Below are 22,299 nucleotides of genomic sequence, written 5' to 3'. Positions count from 1 at the left end.
GACAGACAGCAGTACAAAAATGCATATGTTTTGACCTTCTGTAAAGAAATTTGTTGTGTTGAAAGCACAACAGTCATTTATGTTGAAAGCAGTAGACATTAAACAGGAGTCAATAAGTAAGCTGAATACTTAATGAAATGCAAGTTAGATTAAATGCTATGTAAGTTTACATGAAAATGACATATTTAGATGAGTAAATAAACGTATTATAAATGCTGGTTAAATTGACGAATAAAATCTATGACATTGTGAGGGAGGGTCGGCCAGCCAAGGCAAGCAAGCCCTCTGTTACATGTCAGCATTATGAATGTTGTTAAAAATATTTCATACTGAAACAATGTTTATTCCATTGTCTTACAGTTGTTATTTTTCTTATTCATTTATTTTACAGGTGTATGGCCATGGTAAACAGACAAGATCTTTCCAATATGTATCAGATCTTGTGAATGGTCTGATATCGTTAATGGCATCAAATTTCACATTACCAGTAAATTTAGGAAACCCCACTGAGCATACTATTGAAGGTATTCTTCCAAAATCAATAACTACATAATAATTTCACCAGTAATTAATTTACTTTGAAGACATTAATATGAAATGTGGAAGCATCTGGGGTATGGAATTATTTTTGAATTTGATGGTACAGCTTAAGGTATTTGTATGTGGGTCACACTCTGCTTCTATCAAGAAGAAAAATTTAATGCCACACTTCCAATATGAGGTGGGGCAAATAAAAGTGGCCCAGAGAATGGAATTCCAGGGTACAAAGAAAGACAGCAGAGAAAAGGAAATACAGTACTAACCTGACTATAGCAGATGTTGAAAGTGATCACCATTCATTTCTTGGCACTTTTGGGCCCGGATCAGCAAGTTGCTGAAGATGGATCAAAGCTGGACTACTGGAATTCCTGCAACCTCATTCAAAATACTCTGCTGCAGTTCTTGAAGACTTTGAGGGTTATTATGATACACCTTGGACTTGAGGGCTCCCCACACAAAGTAATCACACACTGACAAATCAGGTGACCTGGGTGACCAGCTATGGCCTGACCAGACTAACCTCAGCTAACAACTGTCAGGCATGAAGGTTGTGTAAATTAGTCAAAGACTTAGCCAGATGTATGGGCAGTTGCTCCATCCTGTTGGAAGTAACCGGGTGTGGTTATATGCATACATTCATGTACAGTCGTATCCACTTGTCTGGACCATTTTTATTGGCTCCACTCTGTATTAGTGAGGTAATGATTTTGCTAGTAAGTACTTTTACTGAAGGCAGTCTTGCCAACTCACTACTGTGGCTGGTTCATTGTTTGAGCTGTTTTCCTAAGGATGATTGTGCAGTTGTAAATATAAAACAGTATTTGTTGGAGAGCAGTGTAATGAATGCAGTTTATGTGAATATCTCTTTCACTGAGAGCTCGGTAATAGTGAGACTGGGGATTATTATGGAGCACTATAAATGTCATTACAAATTTAATTCAGTTAACGTACAATTTTTAAGGAATTTGTTCATCATTACATTGCAGTGTTGTTTGTATGGCTAAGAATAAGTAGTAATATTGTGAAAAGCATGTTGCTACTCACCATATAATGGAGATCCTGAGTCACAGATAGACACAACAAAAATACTGTCACAAAATAAACTTTCAGCCAACAACGCCTTTGTCAAAAAACAGACAAAACTTATGCACATGCGCGCGTGCGTGTCGTCTCTGGCTTCAGCTGCTAGAGACTGTGTGTGTGTGTGTGTGTGTGTGTGTGTGTGTGTGTGTGTGTGTGTGTGTGTACGTACTCACTCACTCGTATGCATGTGTTTTGTCTATTTTTGACAAAGGCCTCGTTGGCTGAAAGCTTATTTTGTGACAGTCCCTTTGTTGTGGCTATCTGCAACTCAGCATCTCCAGTATATGGTGAGTAGCAACTATCCTTTTCGTAATATTTTTACCTTCCATCCTGGATTTTCCTTTGTTTAAGAATAAATAGTAAGTGATAGCAATATCATTTCACGTCACTATTATTTTCCTTGGTGGCGTATTGGTTTGTGACTGTAACCTGCAGTTGACTACTCTCCAGGACTGTAAAAGTAACTGAATAGCATCAGTTTTTTATGTCACTACTTTGTTTATAGTAACATTTACATAATTCCATGTTTCACATTTTACAATGTTTTGTAGTATCTTATAGACATTTATAGTGTCTTTTCATCGACTCATGCATGTTTGTACTTCTTTTATGTTTTTTTGTTGGTCACTTTCTTCTGAAGAAGTGCTTGAAAGTATTAAACCTAGTGTACATGCAAGCCCAACTTTTCTGTGTTCTTGAGTTTCTGTTAATGGTAAGAAAGTTTGAAATAATTTTCTCTCTCTCTCTCTCTCTCTCTCTCTCTCTCTCTCTCTCTCTGCGTGTGTGTGTGTGTGTGTGTGTGTGTGTGTGTGTGTGTGTGCATGTGCAAATGTTGAAAAAGTGTTGTGAACAACTGTGAAACGTGTCGTTCCAGGCTGTCATGGATGTAGATGGTCATCATATTCGGCAATGTTTGTAACCTGGAATGTAAATGTGATACTCATTTAACAAAAGCTACCCTCTCATGTGGAAATTAAAATGAGTTTCTTTAAATGGTTTATTCATTATTGCTCTTCCACATGTTGTTACAAATGTTTCTTTTAAGTTACTTTGTCACGTGATCACATGTTCCTCATGGGGTCCCTCTCCGTTAGCAAAAATGAAATATAATCACCCTGTAAGTTATATCTTAATTTTTGAAAGTCATTGTCTTTTTATGACAAAAAATAACTTATATTTATGCTTACACTAAACGAGGCTTCTAAGTTATACAATAATTATGCCCAGATCAGAATAACAGTGTGATTGACAGCAAAGCACAGTTGCATGTGGAAGGGGGGTCTGCTGTAATTTATTCTCATGGCACCAATTACAGTCAGTTTAATATGATTTATTTAGTTTGTTAGACATTTTATACTGGATTAATTTTTCTTCATCTGTATGTCATCACATTATTCTAAAGCAGATTTAAAGCTGGAAACGATTTTCTCCAGCTTTCTAATGTGTGTATAACAACTGAATTTCTCATTTGCAACCAACTTGGTAAACCATTAATTTCTCTTAACCAAATAAAATATTGATTTGGGTTCTGAATCAAATAATGGTTTTTGAAGGACAATATTTTCGCCTTTGAATGTTACTTTTACTTAAAAAGCAGCATAAATGTACATATGCGGTGTCCATCCACATATGAGAACTTTTATTCCAAACCTTTTCAAATACAGCAAAAGTTTGTAAGTTGACAGAATTTAATATTATTTCCTCCTGTGTTTCACAAAACTGTCAATTTTTAAGCAGAGCATTAGATTGTTGTAGTGTCCGGTTCAGAGTTTCTTGCATATCCCTTGCGCTAGAATCGCAAGCCAAATGTCACATCGGTATTCAAGTAAAGTCGTTACTGTATCGTGCGCTTCGGCATATTGGGAAATCTTGAGCACATTGAATACAAGTATTGTCTGATATGCCCTACTCTTCAGAATTATTTAGAAGTAAATTTGTGCGAAACCTCAATAGTCAGCCTCATCTGAAAATGTAAGACGATCCCTAAATTAATCGATTAAACAACGTAGAAACATTGACCTCAGCAGCAGTAGTTTAATATGTCAATGTAAGATGACCCGATCATTGACCTCAGCAGCAATAGTTTAATATGTGAATGTAAGACGATCCGATATTTTTCAAATGACGAATTTGAGAAAAAAACTTTGTCTTCTAATCAGTTAAATATGCTATGCCCACCTGCTATGAATTATTCCTTCATTCATTAAGAGATCTCTTAGTTCCTGGTTGACATATTCCTTCCAATTGCCTGTGCACAAGACACAAATTTTACAACTATAACTATAGGTTTTTTCCACTAGTTACTTAAAATTTCTAATAATGTCCAATACTTGTTACGTAGTACATACAAAAATATCTTCCTCATGTAATCAGTCAGGGAATACCTGCCATCTCCAGTTGATCTTGTTTCTATCTGAGCACCCAAGTCAGAATATATTAATTCAAGGATACCTTTCACTGTTGAGTCAGAATGTTGGAAAGGTAACCTTGTGTATTTATCTTCCAAGCATATAACACATGAGAATCAATAGTTCCTGTATAAATAATCCAATTGGCTGTACCTTTCTGCAGAAGCTTCGATTCTGTCAGGTCTTAAATGTCCTATCTTTGTGCCACAAGTTCATGTCATTTAATAGTGATATGGATGTGGCTTCAACCAAATAATTATCTGGTTGGTCCACTTTGTACATGTGTAAAGTCACTTTGTGCGTGTGTAAAGTGTTTCTATTGAAGGTAGCTTCTTTCGATTATTATAAATCCTACAGCCTTGTTTATCAAAAGTGCAGAAAGTAAATTCATACTTAACAGTGTTGTGCAAAGAACATCTGTTACTTTCTCTTTTATGCCCCCCCCCCCCTCTCTTTTCTACCAGCTTGGGCACCAATGTGTTTGTCACAAATTCCTTCAGCGGGTAAATCATTATTATTTGTCACAACCATCTGTGGTGATAACATCGATCTACATGAATTCATTTTACACAGAAGTTTAGATATTTGCTGAAGCACTGGAGTCAATGTACCAGTCTTTATTTATAGCTCTACCTGTTGTATAGTTGGCGACTATATTAATGTCTTCTCACCACACAGTGCACGAGGAAAGCTGCATTGTCAATTTGGCTGACAACAAATGACCATCAGCAATGTTATGGATAGCTGCAAGAGCAGTAGTCCAAGCCACCTCACTGTGGTCATTTTCATTGTGTATTACAAACCATTTCATGGTAAATTTATTATGTGTACCTAATAAGTGTGACATACACATTACAGAATGAAATGTTTATTCAATCATTCCCAGGTATAATGTGCCAGTGATACAAACTGTCACTTTGCAGAATGGATTCTAAAATAAATTACAAATTAAAACAACAGATTACACCTTCTGTTGTCTCTTATTTTACTAACAGAACAATGCAAAAACAAAGGTAAAGTAGCCACAGCAGGATGAAGAGCATTTTATACTACTTTAAGTTGTAGTCAGAATATGAGATAAATAAAAGAAAATTTGTGTTACAGAACAGATTATTCTCTGAACTATTACTTACTGCATTCCATTCACATACTTTTATGCTCACAAGAAGAGGCCTCAGCAGTGTGATCAACTTCTAGAAACTATATAAACCCATTTGTCATTTCAATTTTCATCTTTCTTATTTTGTGCATAGTGCTCTAGGTTTTTAGGTTATATTTAAAATGTATGTAAGATCAAAGATGGGAATTTAAGGAGATGTGACCTGGATAAACTGACTAAACCAGAGGTTGTACAGAGTTTCAGGGAGGGCATAAGGGAACAATTGACAGGAATGGGGGAAAGAAATGCAGTAGAAGAAGAATGGGTAGCTCTGAGGGATGAAGTAGTGAAGGTAGCAGAGGATCAAGTAGGTAAAAAGACGAGGGCTAGTACAAATTCTTGGGTAACAGAAGAAATATTGAATTTAATTGATGAAAGGAGAAAATATAAAAATGCAGTAAATGAAGCAGGCAAAAAGGAATACAAATGTCTCGAAAATGAGATCGACAGGAACTGCAAAATGGCTAAGCAGGCATGGCTAAAGGACAAATGTAAGGATGTAGAGACTTATCTCATTAGGGGTAAGATAGAAACTGCCTAAAGGAAAATTAAAGAGCCCTTTGGAGAAAAGAGAACCACTTGTATGAATATCAAGGGCTCAGATGGAAACCCAGTTCTAAGCAAAGAAGGGAAAGCAGAAAGGTGGAAGGAGTATATAGAGGGTCTATACAGGGGTGATGTACTTGAGGACAATATTATGGAAATGGAAGGGAATGTAGATGAAGATGAAATGGGATGTACAATACTGCGTGAAGAGTTTGACAGAGCACTGAAAGACCTGAGTCGAAACAAGGCCCCGGGAGTAGACAACATTCCATTGGAACTACCGACGGCCTTGGGAGAGCCAGTCCTGACAAAACTCTACCACCTGGTGAGCAAGATGTATGAGACAGGCGAAATTCCCTCAGACTTCAAGAAGAATATAATAATTCCAATACCAAAGAAAGCAGGTGTTGACAGATGTGAAAATTACCAAACTATCATTTTAATAAGTCACACCTGCAAAATACTAACGCGAATTCTTTACAGACGAATGGAAAAACTGGTAGAAGCCGACCTCGGGGAAGATCAGTTTGGATTCCGTAGAGATATTGGAACACTTGAGACAATACTGACCCTACGACTTATCTTAGAAGAAAGATTAAGGAAAGGCAAACCTACGTTCCTAGCATTTGGCATTTGTAGACTTAGAGAAAGCTTTTGACAATGTTGACTGGAATATTCTCTTTCACATTCAGAAGGTGGCAGGGGTAAAATACAGGGAGCGAAAGGCTATTTACTATTTGTACAGAAACCAGATGCCAGTTACAAGAGTCTAGGGGCACGAAAGGGAAGCAGTGGTAGGGAAGGGAGTGAGACAAGGCTGTAGCCTCTCCCCAATGTTATTCAATCTGTATATTGAGCAAGCAGTAAAGGAAACAAAAGAAAAGTTCGGAGTAGGTATTAAAATCCATGGAGAAGAAATAAAAACTTTAAGGTTCACCGATGACATTGTAATTCTGTCAGAGGCAGCAAAGGACTTGGAAGAGCAGTTGAATGGAATGGACAGTGTCTTGAAAGGAGGATATAAGATAAAAATCAACAAAAGCAAAACAAGGTAATGGAATGTAGTCGAATTAAGTCGGGTGATGCTGATGGAATTAGATTAGGAAATGAGTCACTTAAAGTAGTAAAGGAGTTTTGCTATTTGGGGAGCAAAATAACTGATGATGGTCGAAGTAGGGAGGACATAAAATGTAGACTGGCAATGGCAAGGAAAGGGTTTCTGAAGAAGAGAAATTTGTTAACATCGACTATAGATTTAAGTGTCAGGAGGTCATTTCTGAAAGTATTTGTATGGAGTGTAGCCATGTATGGAAGTGAAACATGGACGATGAATAGTTTGGACAAGAAGAGAATGGAAACTTTCGAAATGTGGTGCTACAGAAGAATACTGATGATTAGATGGGTAGATAACATAACTAAAGAGGAGGTATTGAATAGAATTGGAGAGAAGAGGAGTTTGTGGCACAACTTGACAAGAAGAAGGGACCAGTTGGTAGGACATGGTCTGAGGCATCAAGGGATCACACAGCATTGGAGGGCAGCGTGGAGGATAAAAATCCTAGAGGGAGACCAAGAGATGAATACACTAAGCAGATTCAGAAGGATGTAGGCTGCAGTAAGTACTGGGAGATGAAGAAGCTTGCACAGGATAGAGTAGCATGGAGAGCTGTATCAAACCAGTCTCAGGACTGAAGGCCACAACAACAACAACAACAACAACAACAACAAGGTGATTACTGTGCAGATAAATTGCACATCTGGTAACAAAAATACATTTTCTCACAATTGCACAAATATAAATAGATTATTCATCTTTCCTTTTTTAACTGATGAATGGGAATTTTCAAATAATTGAGTATTGTTATGGATAAATAGAATTAAATTTATATTCCCAAAAAATATGATTGGAAAAAAATGATATAAAGAAAGAATGAAAAAAATGAAAAAGTTTATACGATGATTAAAGTGATGTGACAGAGGAAAAGAAAGAAAAAATTACATTTGAACCAATTAATGGAATAAAAATAATGATCACAGTAAATTCAATAAAAAAAATTCAGTGCCTACCTGACGAGATTCGAACCTACAACTTCCTGCATGTGAAGCTGTTATCCTGTCCATTATACCATGCAATCGGACTGTATGATGCCATTTTTTTTTTTTTTTTTTTTTTTTTTAATGCTGTTGAGTGTTACACATAATTCCGCATTTTCTTTTGTTTCGTCAATTACTCAAAAACGCGGGGTCCACCAGAGTGAATGGCTACAGTGTGTAATAACTGGGATCTTAACCTACATCACTATATAGATAATTTCAAAAAGTCGATCACACCATCTCCTTGTCAGATGTTTCACCATCACTGCCTTTGGAACTGGAGTCGCCGGATGGGGGTGCCAGATTGATGATTAAAGAATCCATTATTTTGTCTCTTAACACCCTTTTTTCCCATAAACTACTACTAGCGGTTTATCGGAGTGATGTACATAAGCTTCCCAATCAGCTACAGTGATTTTGTGTATTGCTTCATGGTTCAGCCTTTTTTGCTACATGTCCCCACACCAATTTTATGGAATTACAATGGCATGGGAAGCACCAGTTATGGGTAGTGTGTGTTGATACTTAATTATTGTTTGACATAACGGTGGAAGTTCTTGAGTTAGTTCTCTGTTCATCTGGTGTCAGGTGATAATTTGCTGTTGTAATCAGTAAAACAAACAGTTACCACATGGTATTCTGTGAGTGTCACTTTTGTAGACTACATGTACATCTACATGATTACTCTGACATTCACAATTAAGTGCATGGCAGAGGGTTCATTGAACCACCTTCAAGCTACTTATCTAATGTTCCACTCCCGATTAGCGTGCAGGAAATACAAACACTTCAATCTTTCCATGCGAACTCTGATTTCTCTTATTTTGCTGTGATGATAATTTCTCCCTATGAAGGTGGGTGCCAGCAAAATACACTGCCAGAAAAAAAAGTAGACCTATAGAGAGGACATTGATTTCAATACGATGATGGCATATACCACCTGTGGGACAATAGATGTACTGATAATGCTGTCAGTGTTATCCTCCAACAGATAGTGTAGTGGCGCTATCTGTGTCTACCCTTTAATAGGGAATGCCCACAGCCAGAAAGCTCAGTGTGGTGCAACCATGTGAAGCAAGCGGAGATGCACTCGTGCTTTCTACAGCCAACTGAGCGAGTTTGATAGGGATCAAGTGGCAGGAAGGTCCTTTTGGAGAATTGCCAATGAAGTTGGGCTTGCTGCATCAGTTGTGCAACAATACTGGTATCAGTGGTCACATGAACATTCTCACACACGTAGATGAGTTGCTGGATGTTCATAGAGCATGAACGCCTGCCAGGATTGTTGATTGTAAGGGCAGCAGTGGCAGATTGTACAGCTGCTACAGCAACACAGATAAGAGGACCTGTGAGCCCAGATGTGTCAACACGAACTGTTGTGAACTAGTTATTATCAGTGTGAACTACGGGTGCACACACCTTGAGCCCTCACACCACATCATCAGTGTGCTTGGCTTGACTGGTGCTGTCAGAGGATCACTTGGAAGATGGAATGGCATGTCATGGTCTTCAACAATGAAAACATATTCTGCTTGTATGCAGATGATGGTTGCTTGCGCGTATGATGTAGATCTGGTGAGTGCTGTCTCGTAGTGTGCATTTGTCAAATACACAATGGGTCCACCCCAGGCCTTATGGTGTGGATTGAGATAAGCTACAGCTCTCATTCACGTTTGGTGTGTGTGGAGGGGACACTAACCAGTGCTTGGTATGTGCAGAATGTCAATGTCGTTGGCCCGTTCTGTTGCTATTCTTGCATCAGGAAGGTAATGTGTTGTTCCAACAGGATAATGCTTGCCCACACACTTCCTGTGGAGCTCAGTGTGCTCTGAAAAAGGGGCAGCAACTTCCCTGGCCAGCACAATCTCCAATCTCTGACTCAAATAGAACTGTGACCTTTCTGACAGGAAATCATGAATTTTATTAGAAGACACATGTGAGGGATGGTGCCAAAAGCCTTATGGAAATCTAAAAATATGGAATCAATTTCACATCCCCTGTTGACAGCACTCATTACTTTGGGAGAATAAAGAGTTAGTTGTGTTTCACAAGGACAGTATTTTCTGAATCTGTATTGGCTGTTATCTTTGAGTTAAGTCATAATGTCTGAGGACGGTATATGTTCCAAAATCCTACTGCAGATTGACATTAGTGATATGGGTCTTCAATTCAACAGATTACTCCTGTTTTCTTTCTTGGGTGTTGGTGTGACTTGTGCAACTTTCCAGTCTTTTAGGTGTGGATTTTTTGACAAGTTCGGAGCTGTTGTATCAGCATCCAGTGAAAGGAATGTGACTGTATGCAAACTGTACCAAAGACATTGCCTTGATTTATGCTGCTTCGCTACGCTAAGGGTATCTGCTTCTGAGTTTCACATGTTGGCAGTTGTTCTCAGTTTGAATTATGAAATATCTGCTTCGTCTTCTTTGTTGAAGGAATTTCAGAAAGCTATGTTTAGTAACTCTGCTTTAGTGGCACTGTTTCACTAACATCATTTTGAAAGCTATTTAACAGCATTTTGAACTAAGTTTCGAGGTTCTGTAAAACTTTGCCAATCTTGATGTTTTGCATTCTTTTAAGGGGCTCCGGAACGCCCTATACTTGCAATGTTAAAATAACGCTTATAAATTACATCTTTCCTCACAAAGTATTTGAGGTAGGAAGTAGAACTTTTTACAGATTATTTATTGGAATATGGGCTACAACTTAACACAGGGATTTTACAAAATTTTAGTTCAGTTATTAAAGATGATTTTTTTTTCAATTGTAATGAAAATTCACAACATTTTTTTTGCAATTTTTTATTTATATATTCAAAATATACAGTTTTTTGGAAAAAGGCTGTGTTAAATTATGCAGAATGTACTGTGTAACATTTACTGAAAGTTTGAAACAAATATGTTTGGAAGATCCTTAGAAAACATGTAATTAGTATGAGAAAATAAAAGTTTTGGGAATCGAGTGACAAAGATTGGATTAACTTTTTAGTGCATTCCAGGTCCATAGGATGGATTATCTTCATCCTCTGCAAACTCCTCCTCCAGCTTCTTCTTGTTCCTCCTGTTTACTCTTGCTTGTATTTCTAGACTCTTTACAGCCCTGTCTGCAGCCCGAAGGCGTTCCTTGTCTAAAGCAAGCATTGCTCGTACCATGTTAGAATGTTATTATTTACAGTAATAACACATACCTTTGGCTTTCCAACATTTCTCCTTTTCTTAAAAGCCTTCAGAGGATTTGTAATAACTTTACTTTTACTCATTATTATACTTCAACAAAACAGAGACTCAAGAAACAGAATTAATTACGAATATTTTCGAGATAACGACAGAGTAAATAAACATGAAACAATCGACATTCACACCAGCGATATATATTGAACCATCACAGGTTAGCCACAACACATACTTTATCTCACATCACTAAAATGTACCTGATGAACACGGACGTTAATAATAACACCATTTGACAGCAGTTTAACAGCGCCACAGTGGGTCACGCCCATGTAGAACACATTTCAAAAAAAATTTAAAAATAGTTGTAGTCTTCGGAATTGAATGAATTATATATCTATTAAAAGGTAATAGTCTGCAGATTCAGAAAACGCAAAAAAGTAAAAATTGAACTTCTCATGATTTTGAGCCTTTCCGGAGCCCCTTAAATTAGGCATGCTTTTCTTGTTGCTTCGGCAACAGTGTTCTGACTTCTGTTGTGTACTGTGGGGGATCAGTACCATCTCTCATTAATCTGTTTGGTATATATCTCTCAACTGCCGTTGATACAATTTTTTTTTAAACCACATCTGGTCTATGCTTACATAGTCGAATTGGAAGAGTGGAGATTGTCTCTTGACAAGATATCTGCTTTTTGAAATAGCTGTATTTTACATTTATTTTTGGTGGATATAGATGTTATGATTTTCACTCTTGCTACAACCACCTTGTTGTCATGAATCCCTATATCCACCATGAGGTTCCTTATATGCTCAGGACTGTTTGTTGCGAAGAGCTCAATTACATTTTTGCAACCATTTACACTTTTGGTGGCCTCCAGAGCCTATTGTTTAAATTAATTTTCTGAGAATGCATTAAGTATGATTTTGATCAATGTTTTATGCCTACCCCCAACTTTAAATAATATTTTCGCCAACATATCGAGGGTACATTGAAGTCACCACCAACTACACTAATATGAGTGGGGTACCTATGTGAAATGACACTTAAGTTTTCTTTGAACAGTTCAGCAACTGTATCATACGAGTCAGGGTGTCAGTGAAAGGAACCAGTTGTTAATAATATATACCGGTTGTCGAGTATAACCTGTATCCAGACTAACTAACAGGAACCATCTACTTCAATTTCACTACAAGGTAAACTACTTCTGACAGCAATAAACATTCCACCACCAACTATGTTAAATCTGCCCTTTCTGTATGTGGTTAGGTCCCTACATCGATTCGAGCTTCAGCACTTTCCATTAGTGCTTGGAGCTCTGGTTCTGTTGCAACACAGCTACGATAGTTTACAGCTACAATACTGATTGTTGCTAGATCTAGCTGTCTGTGTGTGCACTGCAGCCTTTTAGATTGATGCCCTATCTGTAGTTTCGTGACACCCGTTAACCTAACAACCACCTAGCACCCGTCCACACAGCCCCTGCTGCCCGTGTAACTGCTTCTTGTGTACAGTGGACCCCTGACCTATTAAGCAGAATCTGGAGACCTACCACCCTACGGCACAAGTCGAGGAATCTGCATCCTTCATGGCAGCAGAACTGTCTGGGCCTCTGATTTAGACCCTTGCATGGGCACTGTACCAAAGGACCTCAGTCAGGTCTGTTGATGATGCCACAGATGATGAGCTCCTCTTTCATCTCACAAGCCAGATTGAGAGTCTTTACCACTTCAGATAGCTGCCCGAAACCAATCTAAAGTGATACACATCGTTAGTATCGATGTGACCCACCAACTGCAGTTGGCTGCACTCAGTGCTTGTCACGGCATCTGGAAGCAGCCTTTTCACATCAGAAATGACTCCTCCCACTATGCATACAGAGTGCAGTCTAGATTCTTCTCCCCCTTAGCAGCCATATCCCCTAAAGGGCCCCATTACTTACCTAATGTTGTCACTCCCAACTACAAGTAATCCCACCCTCTGTGTGAATGCCCAGGCCTTGAGGGCCGAGAGGCTTCCTCTGGAACAAGGCAAGCAACTGCATGAGGCTCAGGGACTTTGTCAGCCACAGATAGCACCTGAAACCTGTTTGTCTGTTGGGAGCCGGTGAGGCCTTTTGATTGGCAACCTGGAAAGTTTGTAGCTGCCTGCCACACCTTTGAATGACCTCTCACTCAACCATGGGTGGGGGGCCATCCTTAGTGTGGGCAGTACCAGGGGTGGCCACAATAGTGGAGCGATTAGGGGGACACGTGGGGTATGCTGGACATTCGTCAGATCCTCACATCCGGTCTCCCATAGTGGTTTTCATTGGTGACAGCCTTTGGCTGTGGGACCAAAGTAATGACTCTGGATGCAAGTAAGGCAACAGTTGATTCTGAAACTATTCTTGAAATGTTCCTCCATTCATTTCAGAATGAGAATCGGAGTTGGTTTTCGATTTTGATTGGAACTCCAACTTACTTGGAGGGACAAACTTGGATATACTGTGACTTCCCACAAGCAATTGGCGACATGCAAATATTCAATGTCCTTCGATATATACAATTTCCATGCAAGCAATTAATATAGCTCACAAGTCACAGCTTGTCTTCTAGTGCGGCCGAGTCTAGCTGGGGGGTGGTGCTTATATTCTCTCCATATAGGTGCCACTCCTGTCGTGGTGTTGTCTTAGCGTTCTGTTGGCTGATGTCATGTCACAGCCTTCTCTGCTGTACTGTTCAGGCCGACATGCCGCTGCTTGATGTTATGCGGGAACAACACATCCCATAGCTTTTTGTGCTGAAGATATATTTTCATAACAAACTGCCACATATTCTAGTTTTATCGTCCTTTCAGTTTTTCTTTCAGTGGTAATGAAACTAATGCCATAATTTCGGCTTCAGTTGGATCACTGAACTTACTTCCTCTTTTTCTTCTTCTTTTCTTCTCCTTTCTTTTTTAGCAAAATGTGTTTACTGGTTGCACTGGGTTCCATAGAACACACACATGAATGAGAATAGATGCGGCAGGTCGACATGTACATAATATTTCTTTGTTGTGTCTGTCAGTCGGTCTTTCCATGTAATTTGTTAATAACAATACCTTTCCATCGCTACTAGCAACTCTGATGCTATATGTTGACTGCTTCAGTCTTTCAATGCTCTTAGCAGCTTTCTAGTCATCAAACTGGCTAATAAACTTATCCTGTGAGGCCTTAACTTTACAAGACTGCTGGAAACAGTTGCACCATAACTGATTGGGTTGATATCACCATCACCTCTTCCAAAGAAATACATTATCATAGCATGTTCTTATTGAATAGGACTATCGGGCATTAATTGCATAACTGTGACAAATGAATCTGTTTGTAATTGCAAGCAGTAACATATTTTTCGCAGTGCATCATACAGTTGTTGTTGTCCGATGCTCAGACAACCAGCGATATTAGCACATGAACTAATCAGTCATGAGCACAACTGTGTAATCCATATCTCTGAGCCAGTGTTTTAAGTGTCAAAAATTATGGCGCCTTTTCACGTTCGAAACTGTAGATCTCATAAAGAGCATGTGATAACTTTTCAGAATTGATTGCGGATGTTAATACTGGCTTCAATACCCAAAGTCACTTCCCTGAAAATCATGTCTCAAAGGTAATCCGTTTCCCTTTTTCTTAATTGCACATCAATTAATGAATAAGGCTTTTGTTCAATAACATGATCTGGATGAGATTTAACATGATGAGCATATAGCAAAAACACTCTTGTAACAAATCAGTTATCAACACAGGTTTTATATTTCCATTAATAACATCTCCTGTTCAGTTTCTATTCATTCATCATAATACGTTTGTATCGTCAATGTAATAACAGAAACTATGGTTGCTCACACATATGAGTGCAACTTAATGCTGTGAAGACAACCAGGCAACAACTGATACATGAGTTAAGATCATTCAAAACTTTATCTCTTTTTTTCCTTTGTACAGTACATTATAATACAGTACGATACCTGTCCCAACGACGATGTTCAGCTTGGCACAGCCTATGGTTTCGCATGCATGGTGACCAGCTTTCAATGACACCGTACCTTGTTATAGCAAGTCTGCCACATTGCTCCAGCGTCCTTGAACCCATGTAACAGAGGGAAACAACACCACACAGCGCACACACTATTTCTGTTATAAAATTACACTTATCAAGTATGCTGTGACCCAATATAGCTTAACTTTTCCTTTGATATGACTATTAGGTGCTTTGTATATCATAGTTCTTACCATGAACCACCCAATGAACTGCATCATTGAAATAAGGTAGTGCTGGCCAAGACGGCGTTATATTCTAGCATGGATATTGGCACACTACATACATGAAAAACAGCAGCAAAGAACGTATATAACAGCAGAAGCATATAGTTTCATTCCTAAAAAAAAATAGATAAATTGATACTTAAATTTGTTCATAAGCATGCTTTTTATCAGAAACTGGCTGTTAATGACACACACAATTTTGCTGTGATTTCAGAGTTTGCAGTTATGATAAAAGACCTGGTTGGAGGTCCAAGTCACATAAAACAGGTGGCAGCAGTGGAGGATGATCCACAGAGAAGAAAACCTGACATTACAAGAGCACGACAATATCTTTCATGGGAACCCAAAGTGAGTTTTAAAGAGATGAATGTGAGATGTTTCTCTGTTGGTTTCTGTTCAGAAAAACTGAATTATACTGCTGGTGTGGTAGGTTTTTCAATCTGTGTTGCTACAGTATTAAGTTGTAATGGAAATGGTACGCAATATGAAATAGATCTGATAAAAAAGATAAACTTCAGTTGATGGTCAAGTGTCATTCCAATGACAGAAATGAAAAGAAGCCGTCCTCATTTGAATTAGAATAGGCATCAAACAGAGCAACTAGGAGTAAATTATAGTTGCAGCCTCTCAAACAAAATTTAGCACAATAAGTTCTGTAATGACATTACTTCCTCAATATTGCCTTCAAAATCAGCATACACCTCCCAGTATTATTGTAGCAAAACAAATACATTTATTTTTTATGTATCTTGATATTGTGAAACGTCTTTGCACTACTGCACACTATCGCCTAGACAATTGCAAGGTATCAGATCACAAAATTGCAGAATCAAGATTTCTGTGAGTTTGTCATTATGATTTCCAAAACTTCTCAGTATTCTTATTTTTTTACACAGCTATGTTTGGTAACAAGAAGAGGGGTTTTCTTCTGTAAACGTCACTACAATTGTTAATGATATTTATTGTATACCACTCTTGGTAGACAATACTTCAACAAATGGTTTTGTGTAGTGACACTTCAATATCATTTGCTTTAGCCTTTATTTTAAGAGCTCATTAAGAACGTGTGGTGGAAGTTTAACACTATTGTGTTTACACAAATTTTGATCCACTTTGGCACAATTATGCAAACCACTATTATGTCTTACATTAATTTTGGGTCTCGATAACAGATCTATTCAGAATTACGAGAAAGACAAATGGACCTTGAAGGAGAAGAAAATGTTTTAATTTTTACTGTTGTGCACCTAACCTCACTCTGATTCATGTTCAGCATAGTTGGGACAATCTGAATGCTATTCCTCTTATCACATACTGAGTTGACATAATTGATACAGTGTTCATTTGTTAAGCCAGTGATATTTATTGCATTTTGAACTATAGGACTTAATTGAGGTTACTCTTGCATAGAAGGGGAATTTGTCATGACCGAAATTAAAATGGAGTGTGCCCTTTCAATCCTACCCCTTTTTGCAGGATTTTATTCGGTATTCAGTATGTTGGAGGTATGTCGAAAATATTTCCTCTAAGAAATTTTCAGTTTTCCAAAGAATGACTGAAGAAAACATAAGAGACAATATAGAAACCATTTGTTTCATGTTTCAGTGTCATGTAATGTTCTAATAACAGAACTTCTACTTTTACAGGTGCCTTTGGAGGTAGGACTTCGTAAGACAATTGAGTACTTTAGGAAAGAATTGCAGAGAGCAAGCCATTCTGAACGCAACATGTTTGCTCCTGAGAAAAGAATGCGAGTTCCTCATGTATAATGATTCACACATCATGGTGTCATCTTAAAGTCTTTCCTCAAGTTAGAGATTTCTTTTAAATAATGTGCCTTTCCTCTTCGACAATGTTACATAGAGAGATACTTGATATATTTTTATAAAATATTGTTGCTGTTCTATGACACTTTTTTCTGCAGATTTAAGTTATAGTACCAACACAATGTGTATTGTGTGGTTCAGTTTCAAAGTTACAGAACTTCTGGAAGACTTCTGTGTCTTTATTTACAGACTGTGATGGTGTCCTTCCTTTTTTTCGGTTTCAAAGGTTTTTTATGTAGCTATAGTATCTTTTTAATCCTTTAGGTAACTGTGATACAAGAAGTGTTGCATTGTGATCTCAAAGTTTTTAAATAATTTATGTGTAATATATGTAAATGTGTGGTATATTGTTGTTATATGTTATGTACATAAAGTTTGTTACTTGTACAGAATTAATATATCATTGGTGCTGGCACTGCGACCATCACATAACAATAACTGTTTGTTATTGGAGCCTTTATGTTGTATAATTCCTGTTTTACTTTGTGTGTTTTGAGATGTATTACTGGGGATAGTCCATATGTCTATCTGATTCATACGTTAACTGCACCCTGTATTCTGTTCCATGCATGCAGAAAATGAAGTGTTTGTGGTGGAATAGGGTGAATGGTACACAAAAAATTAACAGTGATTCAGAATCGAAGAGATGCTGTGAATAATTGCATGGAGCCCCATTCTGAGTAATCATTTTATAGTTCTCCAGTGTCAATTATAACATAATGGTCGATGCAGACATTATTGGGAGGCAAAGCTTCTTGTGCATTGGTTCGGATGAAAGCACTTGAAAGTTGAACTTGCAAGAAACAAGGGTAAACAGTATCACATTGTGAGGCAGTGTCACTTGTTCAATCATCTTATTTTGCTGCCAGTTGTCATAAAAGTATGAGCATGGTTGATTATATCATTTAAAATGTATGAAATAAGTCTTGGGTCATGCGATACAGAGCCTGGCTCAAAAGGGACAGGAAATTGATGGTGACCATTTCAAAGTAAGCATCGTGGTATTGACTGGAGAGAATTTAGGATGTCTTTGGTATATCTAAAACTGAAGAACTTAATTGGAATTTGAAGCCCACTACTTCCAAACCACTGTGCCACCAGAGAAAGAGATGTAAGTTATTTAATGGAGAAACATTGTCCAATTTCCAAATGACGAAGTTGGTTTGTTTGGTAATAAATCAGAGGAGCCCAGTTAAAAACCCAAATATCTCTCGATTTGGTCTTCTCTGTCATTTTCTTAATTACTTCCAGCATATACCAGAATGAGTCCTTTGATGAGACCTTCAAGAGTACAACCCCCTTTTAATACCTGAAGCAAATAACAGTGTTGGGAAATAGTCATGAGAAACATATTTTTATTCCTGGAGAATAACAATCGTTTCCCTTGTAACTTAGACCAATAACAGCAGTTGATACAGTTTGCAGGTTTTCCATTTCATTTTACTGCACAGATATTTCCTTAACGTATTGATATTTTTTACAAAGTCTGTTAAAAAATAGTATTTTTATAAATGAAAAATCCTATAATGAATGTCAATATTTATAGCTTTTAAACCTGAAAATGACGACTTAAAAGCTTTTGAAGATTACCGTTAAAATCCCAACGACTAAAATGTCCTGAATCTTACAAGGGAGGCCATGACCTTGGGATCACAGATTAGATTAGATTAGATTTACTTTCATTCCAATTGATCCATACTGAGGAGGTCCTCCAGGATGTGGAACATGTCAGAAAAACAATAATACATGACAAATATTTACAACTAAAACAAATAAGCTAATGTACCATTCCACAGGTCCCAAGTGGAATGATCGTCATTTTTTAATGAACACTATATGAAAGAGTCATTTTACAAATACTAATGCACTGAATTTAAAATAAAGTTTTATTTATTTATTTATTTATAAGGTAATAAACAAGTAATACAACTACTATAATACTTATTTACAACGAACACATTACTGCACTGAAATGGTGCAGAAGTTAGATTGTACTCACACATACACACACATTTACAATGCACTGAAATTGTGCATATATATATATATATATATATATATATAAAAACAAATATTTTGAGACTTACCAAACAAAAGCGCGGGCAGGTCGATAGACACAGAAACATACACATTCCATGACTTACCAAACGGGAAAGCGCTGGTAGACAGGCGCAATAAAAAACACACAAACACACACACAAAATTTCGAGCTTTCGCAACCCCCGGTTGCTTCGTCAGGAAAGAGGGAAGGAGAGGGAAAGATGAAAGGATGTGGGTTTTAAGGGAGAGGGTAAGGAGTCATTCCAATCCCGGGAGCGGAAAGACTTACCTTAGGGGGGAAAAAGGACAGGTATACACTCGCGCGCACACACACACACACACACACACACACACACACACACATATCCATCCGCACATACACAGACACAAGCAGACATTTGTAAAGGCCTTTACAAATGTCTGCTTGTGTCTGTGTATGTGCGGATGGATGTGTGTGTGTGTGTGTGCGTGTGTGTGCAAGTGTATACCTGTCCTTTTTTCCCCCTAAGGTAAGTCTTTCCGCACCCGGAATTGGAATGACTCCTTACCCTCTCCCTTAAAACCCACATCCTTTCGTCTTTCCCTCTCCTTCCCTCTTTCCTGATGAAGCAACCGTCGGTTGCAAAAGCTTGAATTTTGTGTGTATGTTTGTGTTTGTTTGTGTGCCTATCGACCTGCCCGCATTTTTGTTTGGTAAGTCACATCATCTTTGTTTTTAGATATATTTTTCCCACGTGGAATGTTTCCATATATACATATATATAATAGAGGGAAACATTCCACGTGGGAAAAATATATTTAAAAAGAAAGATGATGAGACTAACCAAACAGAAGCACTGGCAGGTCAATAGACACACAAACAAACACAAACATACACACAAAATTCTAGCTTTCGCAACCAACGGTTGCCTCATCCGGAAAGAGGGAAGGAGAAGGAAAGACAAAAGGATATGGGTTTTAAGGGAGAGGGTAAGGAGTCATTCCAATCCCGGGAGCGGAAAGACTTACCTTAGGGGGGATAAAGGACAGGTATACACTCGCACACACACACATATCCATCCGCATATACACAGACACAAGCAGACATTTGTGAAGGCAAAGAGTTTGGGCAGAGATGTCAGTCGGGACGGAAGTACAGAGGCAAAGATGATGTTGAAAGACAGGTGAGGTATGAGCGGCGGCAGATTGAAATTGGAAATTAGCGGAGATTGAGGCCTGGCGGATAGCGAGAAGAGAGGATATGCTGGAGGGCAAGTTCCCATCTCCGGAGTTCTGACAGGTTGGTGTTAGTGGGAAGTATCCAGATAACCCGGACGGTGTAACACTGTGAAAGCACCCAAGTGATTTACCAACTGACCTGTCTACACTGTGAAGCGTTCTATGTGGGAATGCCCAGCAACAAACTGTCCATTCGCATGAATGGACACAGGCAGACAGTGTTTGTTGGTAATGAGGATCACCCTGTGGCTAAACATGCCTTGGTGCACGGCCAGCACATCTTGGCACAGTGTTACACCGTCCGGGTTATCTGGATACTTCCCACTAACACCAACCTGTCAGAACTCCGGAGATGGGAACTTGCCCTCCAGCATATCCTCTCTTCTCGCTATCCGCCAGGCCTCAATCTCCGCTAATTTCCAATTTCAATCTGCCGCCGCTCATACCTCACCTGTCTTTCAACATCATCTTTGCCTCTGTACTTCCGTCCCGGCTGACATCTCTGCCCAAACTCTTTGCCTTCACAAATGTCTGCTTGTGTCTGTGTATATGCGGATGTATATGTGTGTGTGTGCGAGTGTATACCTGTCCTTTTTCCCCCCTAAGGTAAGTCTTTCCGCTCCCGGGATTGGAATGACTCCTTACCCTCTCCCTTAAAACCCATATCCTTTTGTCTTTCCTTCTCCTTCCCTCTTTCCTGACGAGGCAACCGTTGGTTGCGAAAGCTAGAATTTTGTGTGTATGTTTGTGTTTGTTTGTGTGTCTATCGACCTGCCAGCGCTTTTGTTTGGTAAGTCTCATCATCTTTCTTTTTAAATATGAAAGTTCTGGCAGATCGACTAACACACAAACGAACACAAACATACACACAAACTTTCGCAACAAACTGTTGCCTCATCAGGAAAGAGGGAAAGACGAAAGGATGTGGGTTTTAAGGGAGAGGGTAAGGAGTCATTCCAGTCCCGGGAGCGGAAAGACTTACCTTATGGGGAAAAAAGGACGGGTATACACTCGCACACACACACACATATCCATCCACATATATGTATGTTTGTGTTCGTTTGTGTGTCTGTCGATCTGCCAGAACTTTCATTTGGTAAGTCACATCATCTTTGTTTTTAGGTATATTTTTCCTTCATGGAATGTTTCCTTCCATTGCAGTAAAACCAATGGAGTAGATGGAGTTGACCACCAATAAATCCTTTAGACTTCTCTTAAAGTAGATTTAATTGGTTGTTAAGCTTTTTATGGCTGCTGGCAAGTTATTGAAAATGTGTGTTCCTGAATAATGCAAACCTTTTTGTACAAGACTAAGTGACTTTAAATCCTTGTGAAGATTATTCTTATTTCTAGTATTGATTCCATGAATTGAGCTGTTGGTTTGAAAAAATGATATATTTTTAATGGCAGATTTCATTAAGGAATAAATATATTGGGAAGCAGTAGTTAGTATCCCTAGTTCCCTAAACAGGCTTCTGCAGGATGTTCTCGAGTTCACACCACGTATAACTCTTACTGCAAATTTTTGTGCCCGGAAAACTTTAGCTTGGCTTGATGAATTACCCCAAAAAATAATCCCATATGACATTATGGAATGAAATTAAGTATAGTATGCCAGCTTTTTCATTTTTATATCCCCTACGTCTGACCAAATTCGCATTGCGAACAGAGATTTGTTAAGATGCTTCAGCAGTTCTGTGGTTTGAATTTATTATCTAGCTGTAATCCCAAGAATCTTTGCCAGGTCACACTATACTGTAACCAGGATCTCGGTCAATACTGTTACCTGCCCCACCCACTATAACCACGGTGTCTTCCTTAGTGAAATCTTTGCAAAGTGATCCTAAATCCTCTTGTCACCTGCTCCAGACCAGCACTAGGTTTAAAAAAATTGGTGACCTGGTATTCTGATCCTAGTTCAGTTTAA

General features: G+C 38.4%; 1 protein-coding gene across 1 annotated transcript in view; it reads left to right on the top strand.

Moving 5' to 3' along the window:
• Nucleotides 1-17,550, top strand: part of LOC126162401 (UDP-glucuronic acid decarboxylase 1) — a 74,448-nt gene extending 56,898 nt beyond the window's left edge. The window contains exons 6-8 of the mRNA XM_049918895.1: nt 392-524; nt 15,503-15,636; nt 16,935-17,550. Coding sequence (XP_049774852.1) covers nt 392-524; nt 15,503-15,636; nt 16,935-17,057 — 390 coding nt within the window. The 3' untranslated portion in view covers nt 17,058-17,550. The remainder of the gene's footprint in view (nt 1-391; nt 525-15,502; nt 15,637-16,934) is intronic.
• The last annotated feature ends 4,749 nt before the right edge of the window (nt 17,551-22,299 follow it).

Source organism: Schistocerca cancellata, chromosome 2 (genome assembly GCF_023864275.1).
Source record: "Schistocerca cancellata isolate TAMUIC-IGC-003103 chromosome 2, iqSchCanc2.1, whole genome shotgun sequence".
Taxonomy (NCBI): domain Eukaryota; kingdom Metazoa; phylum Arthropoda; class Insecta; order Orthoptera; family Acrididae; genus Schistocerca; species Schistocerca cancellata.
This window is presented reverse-complemented; position numbering and strand designations above follow the sequence as displayed.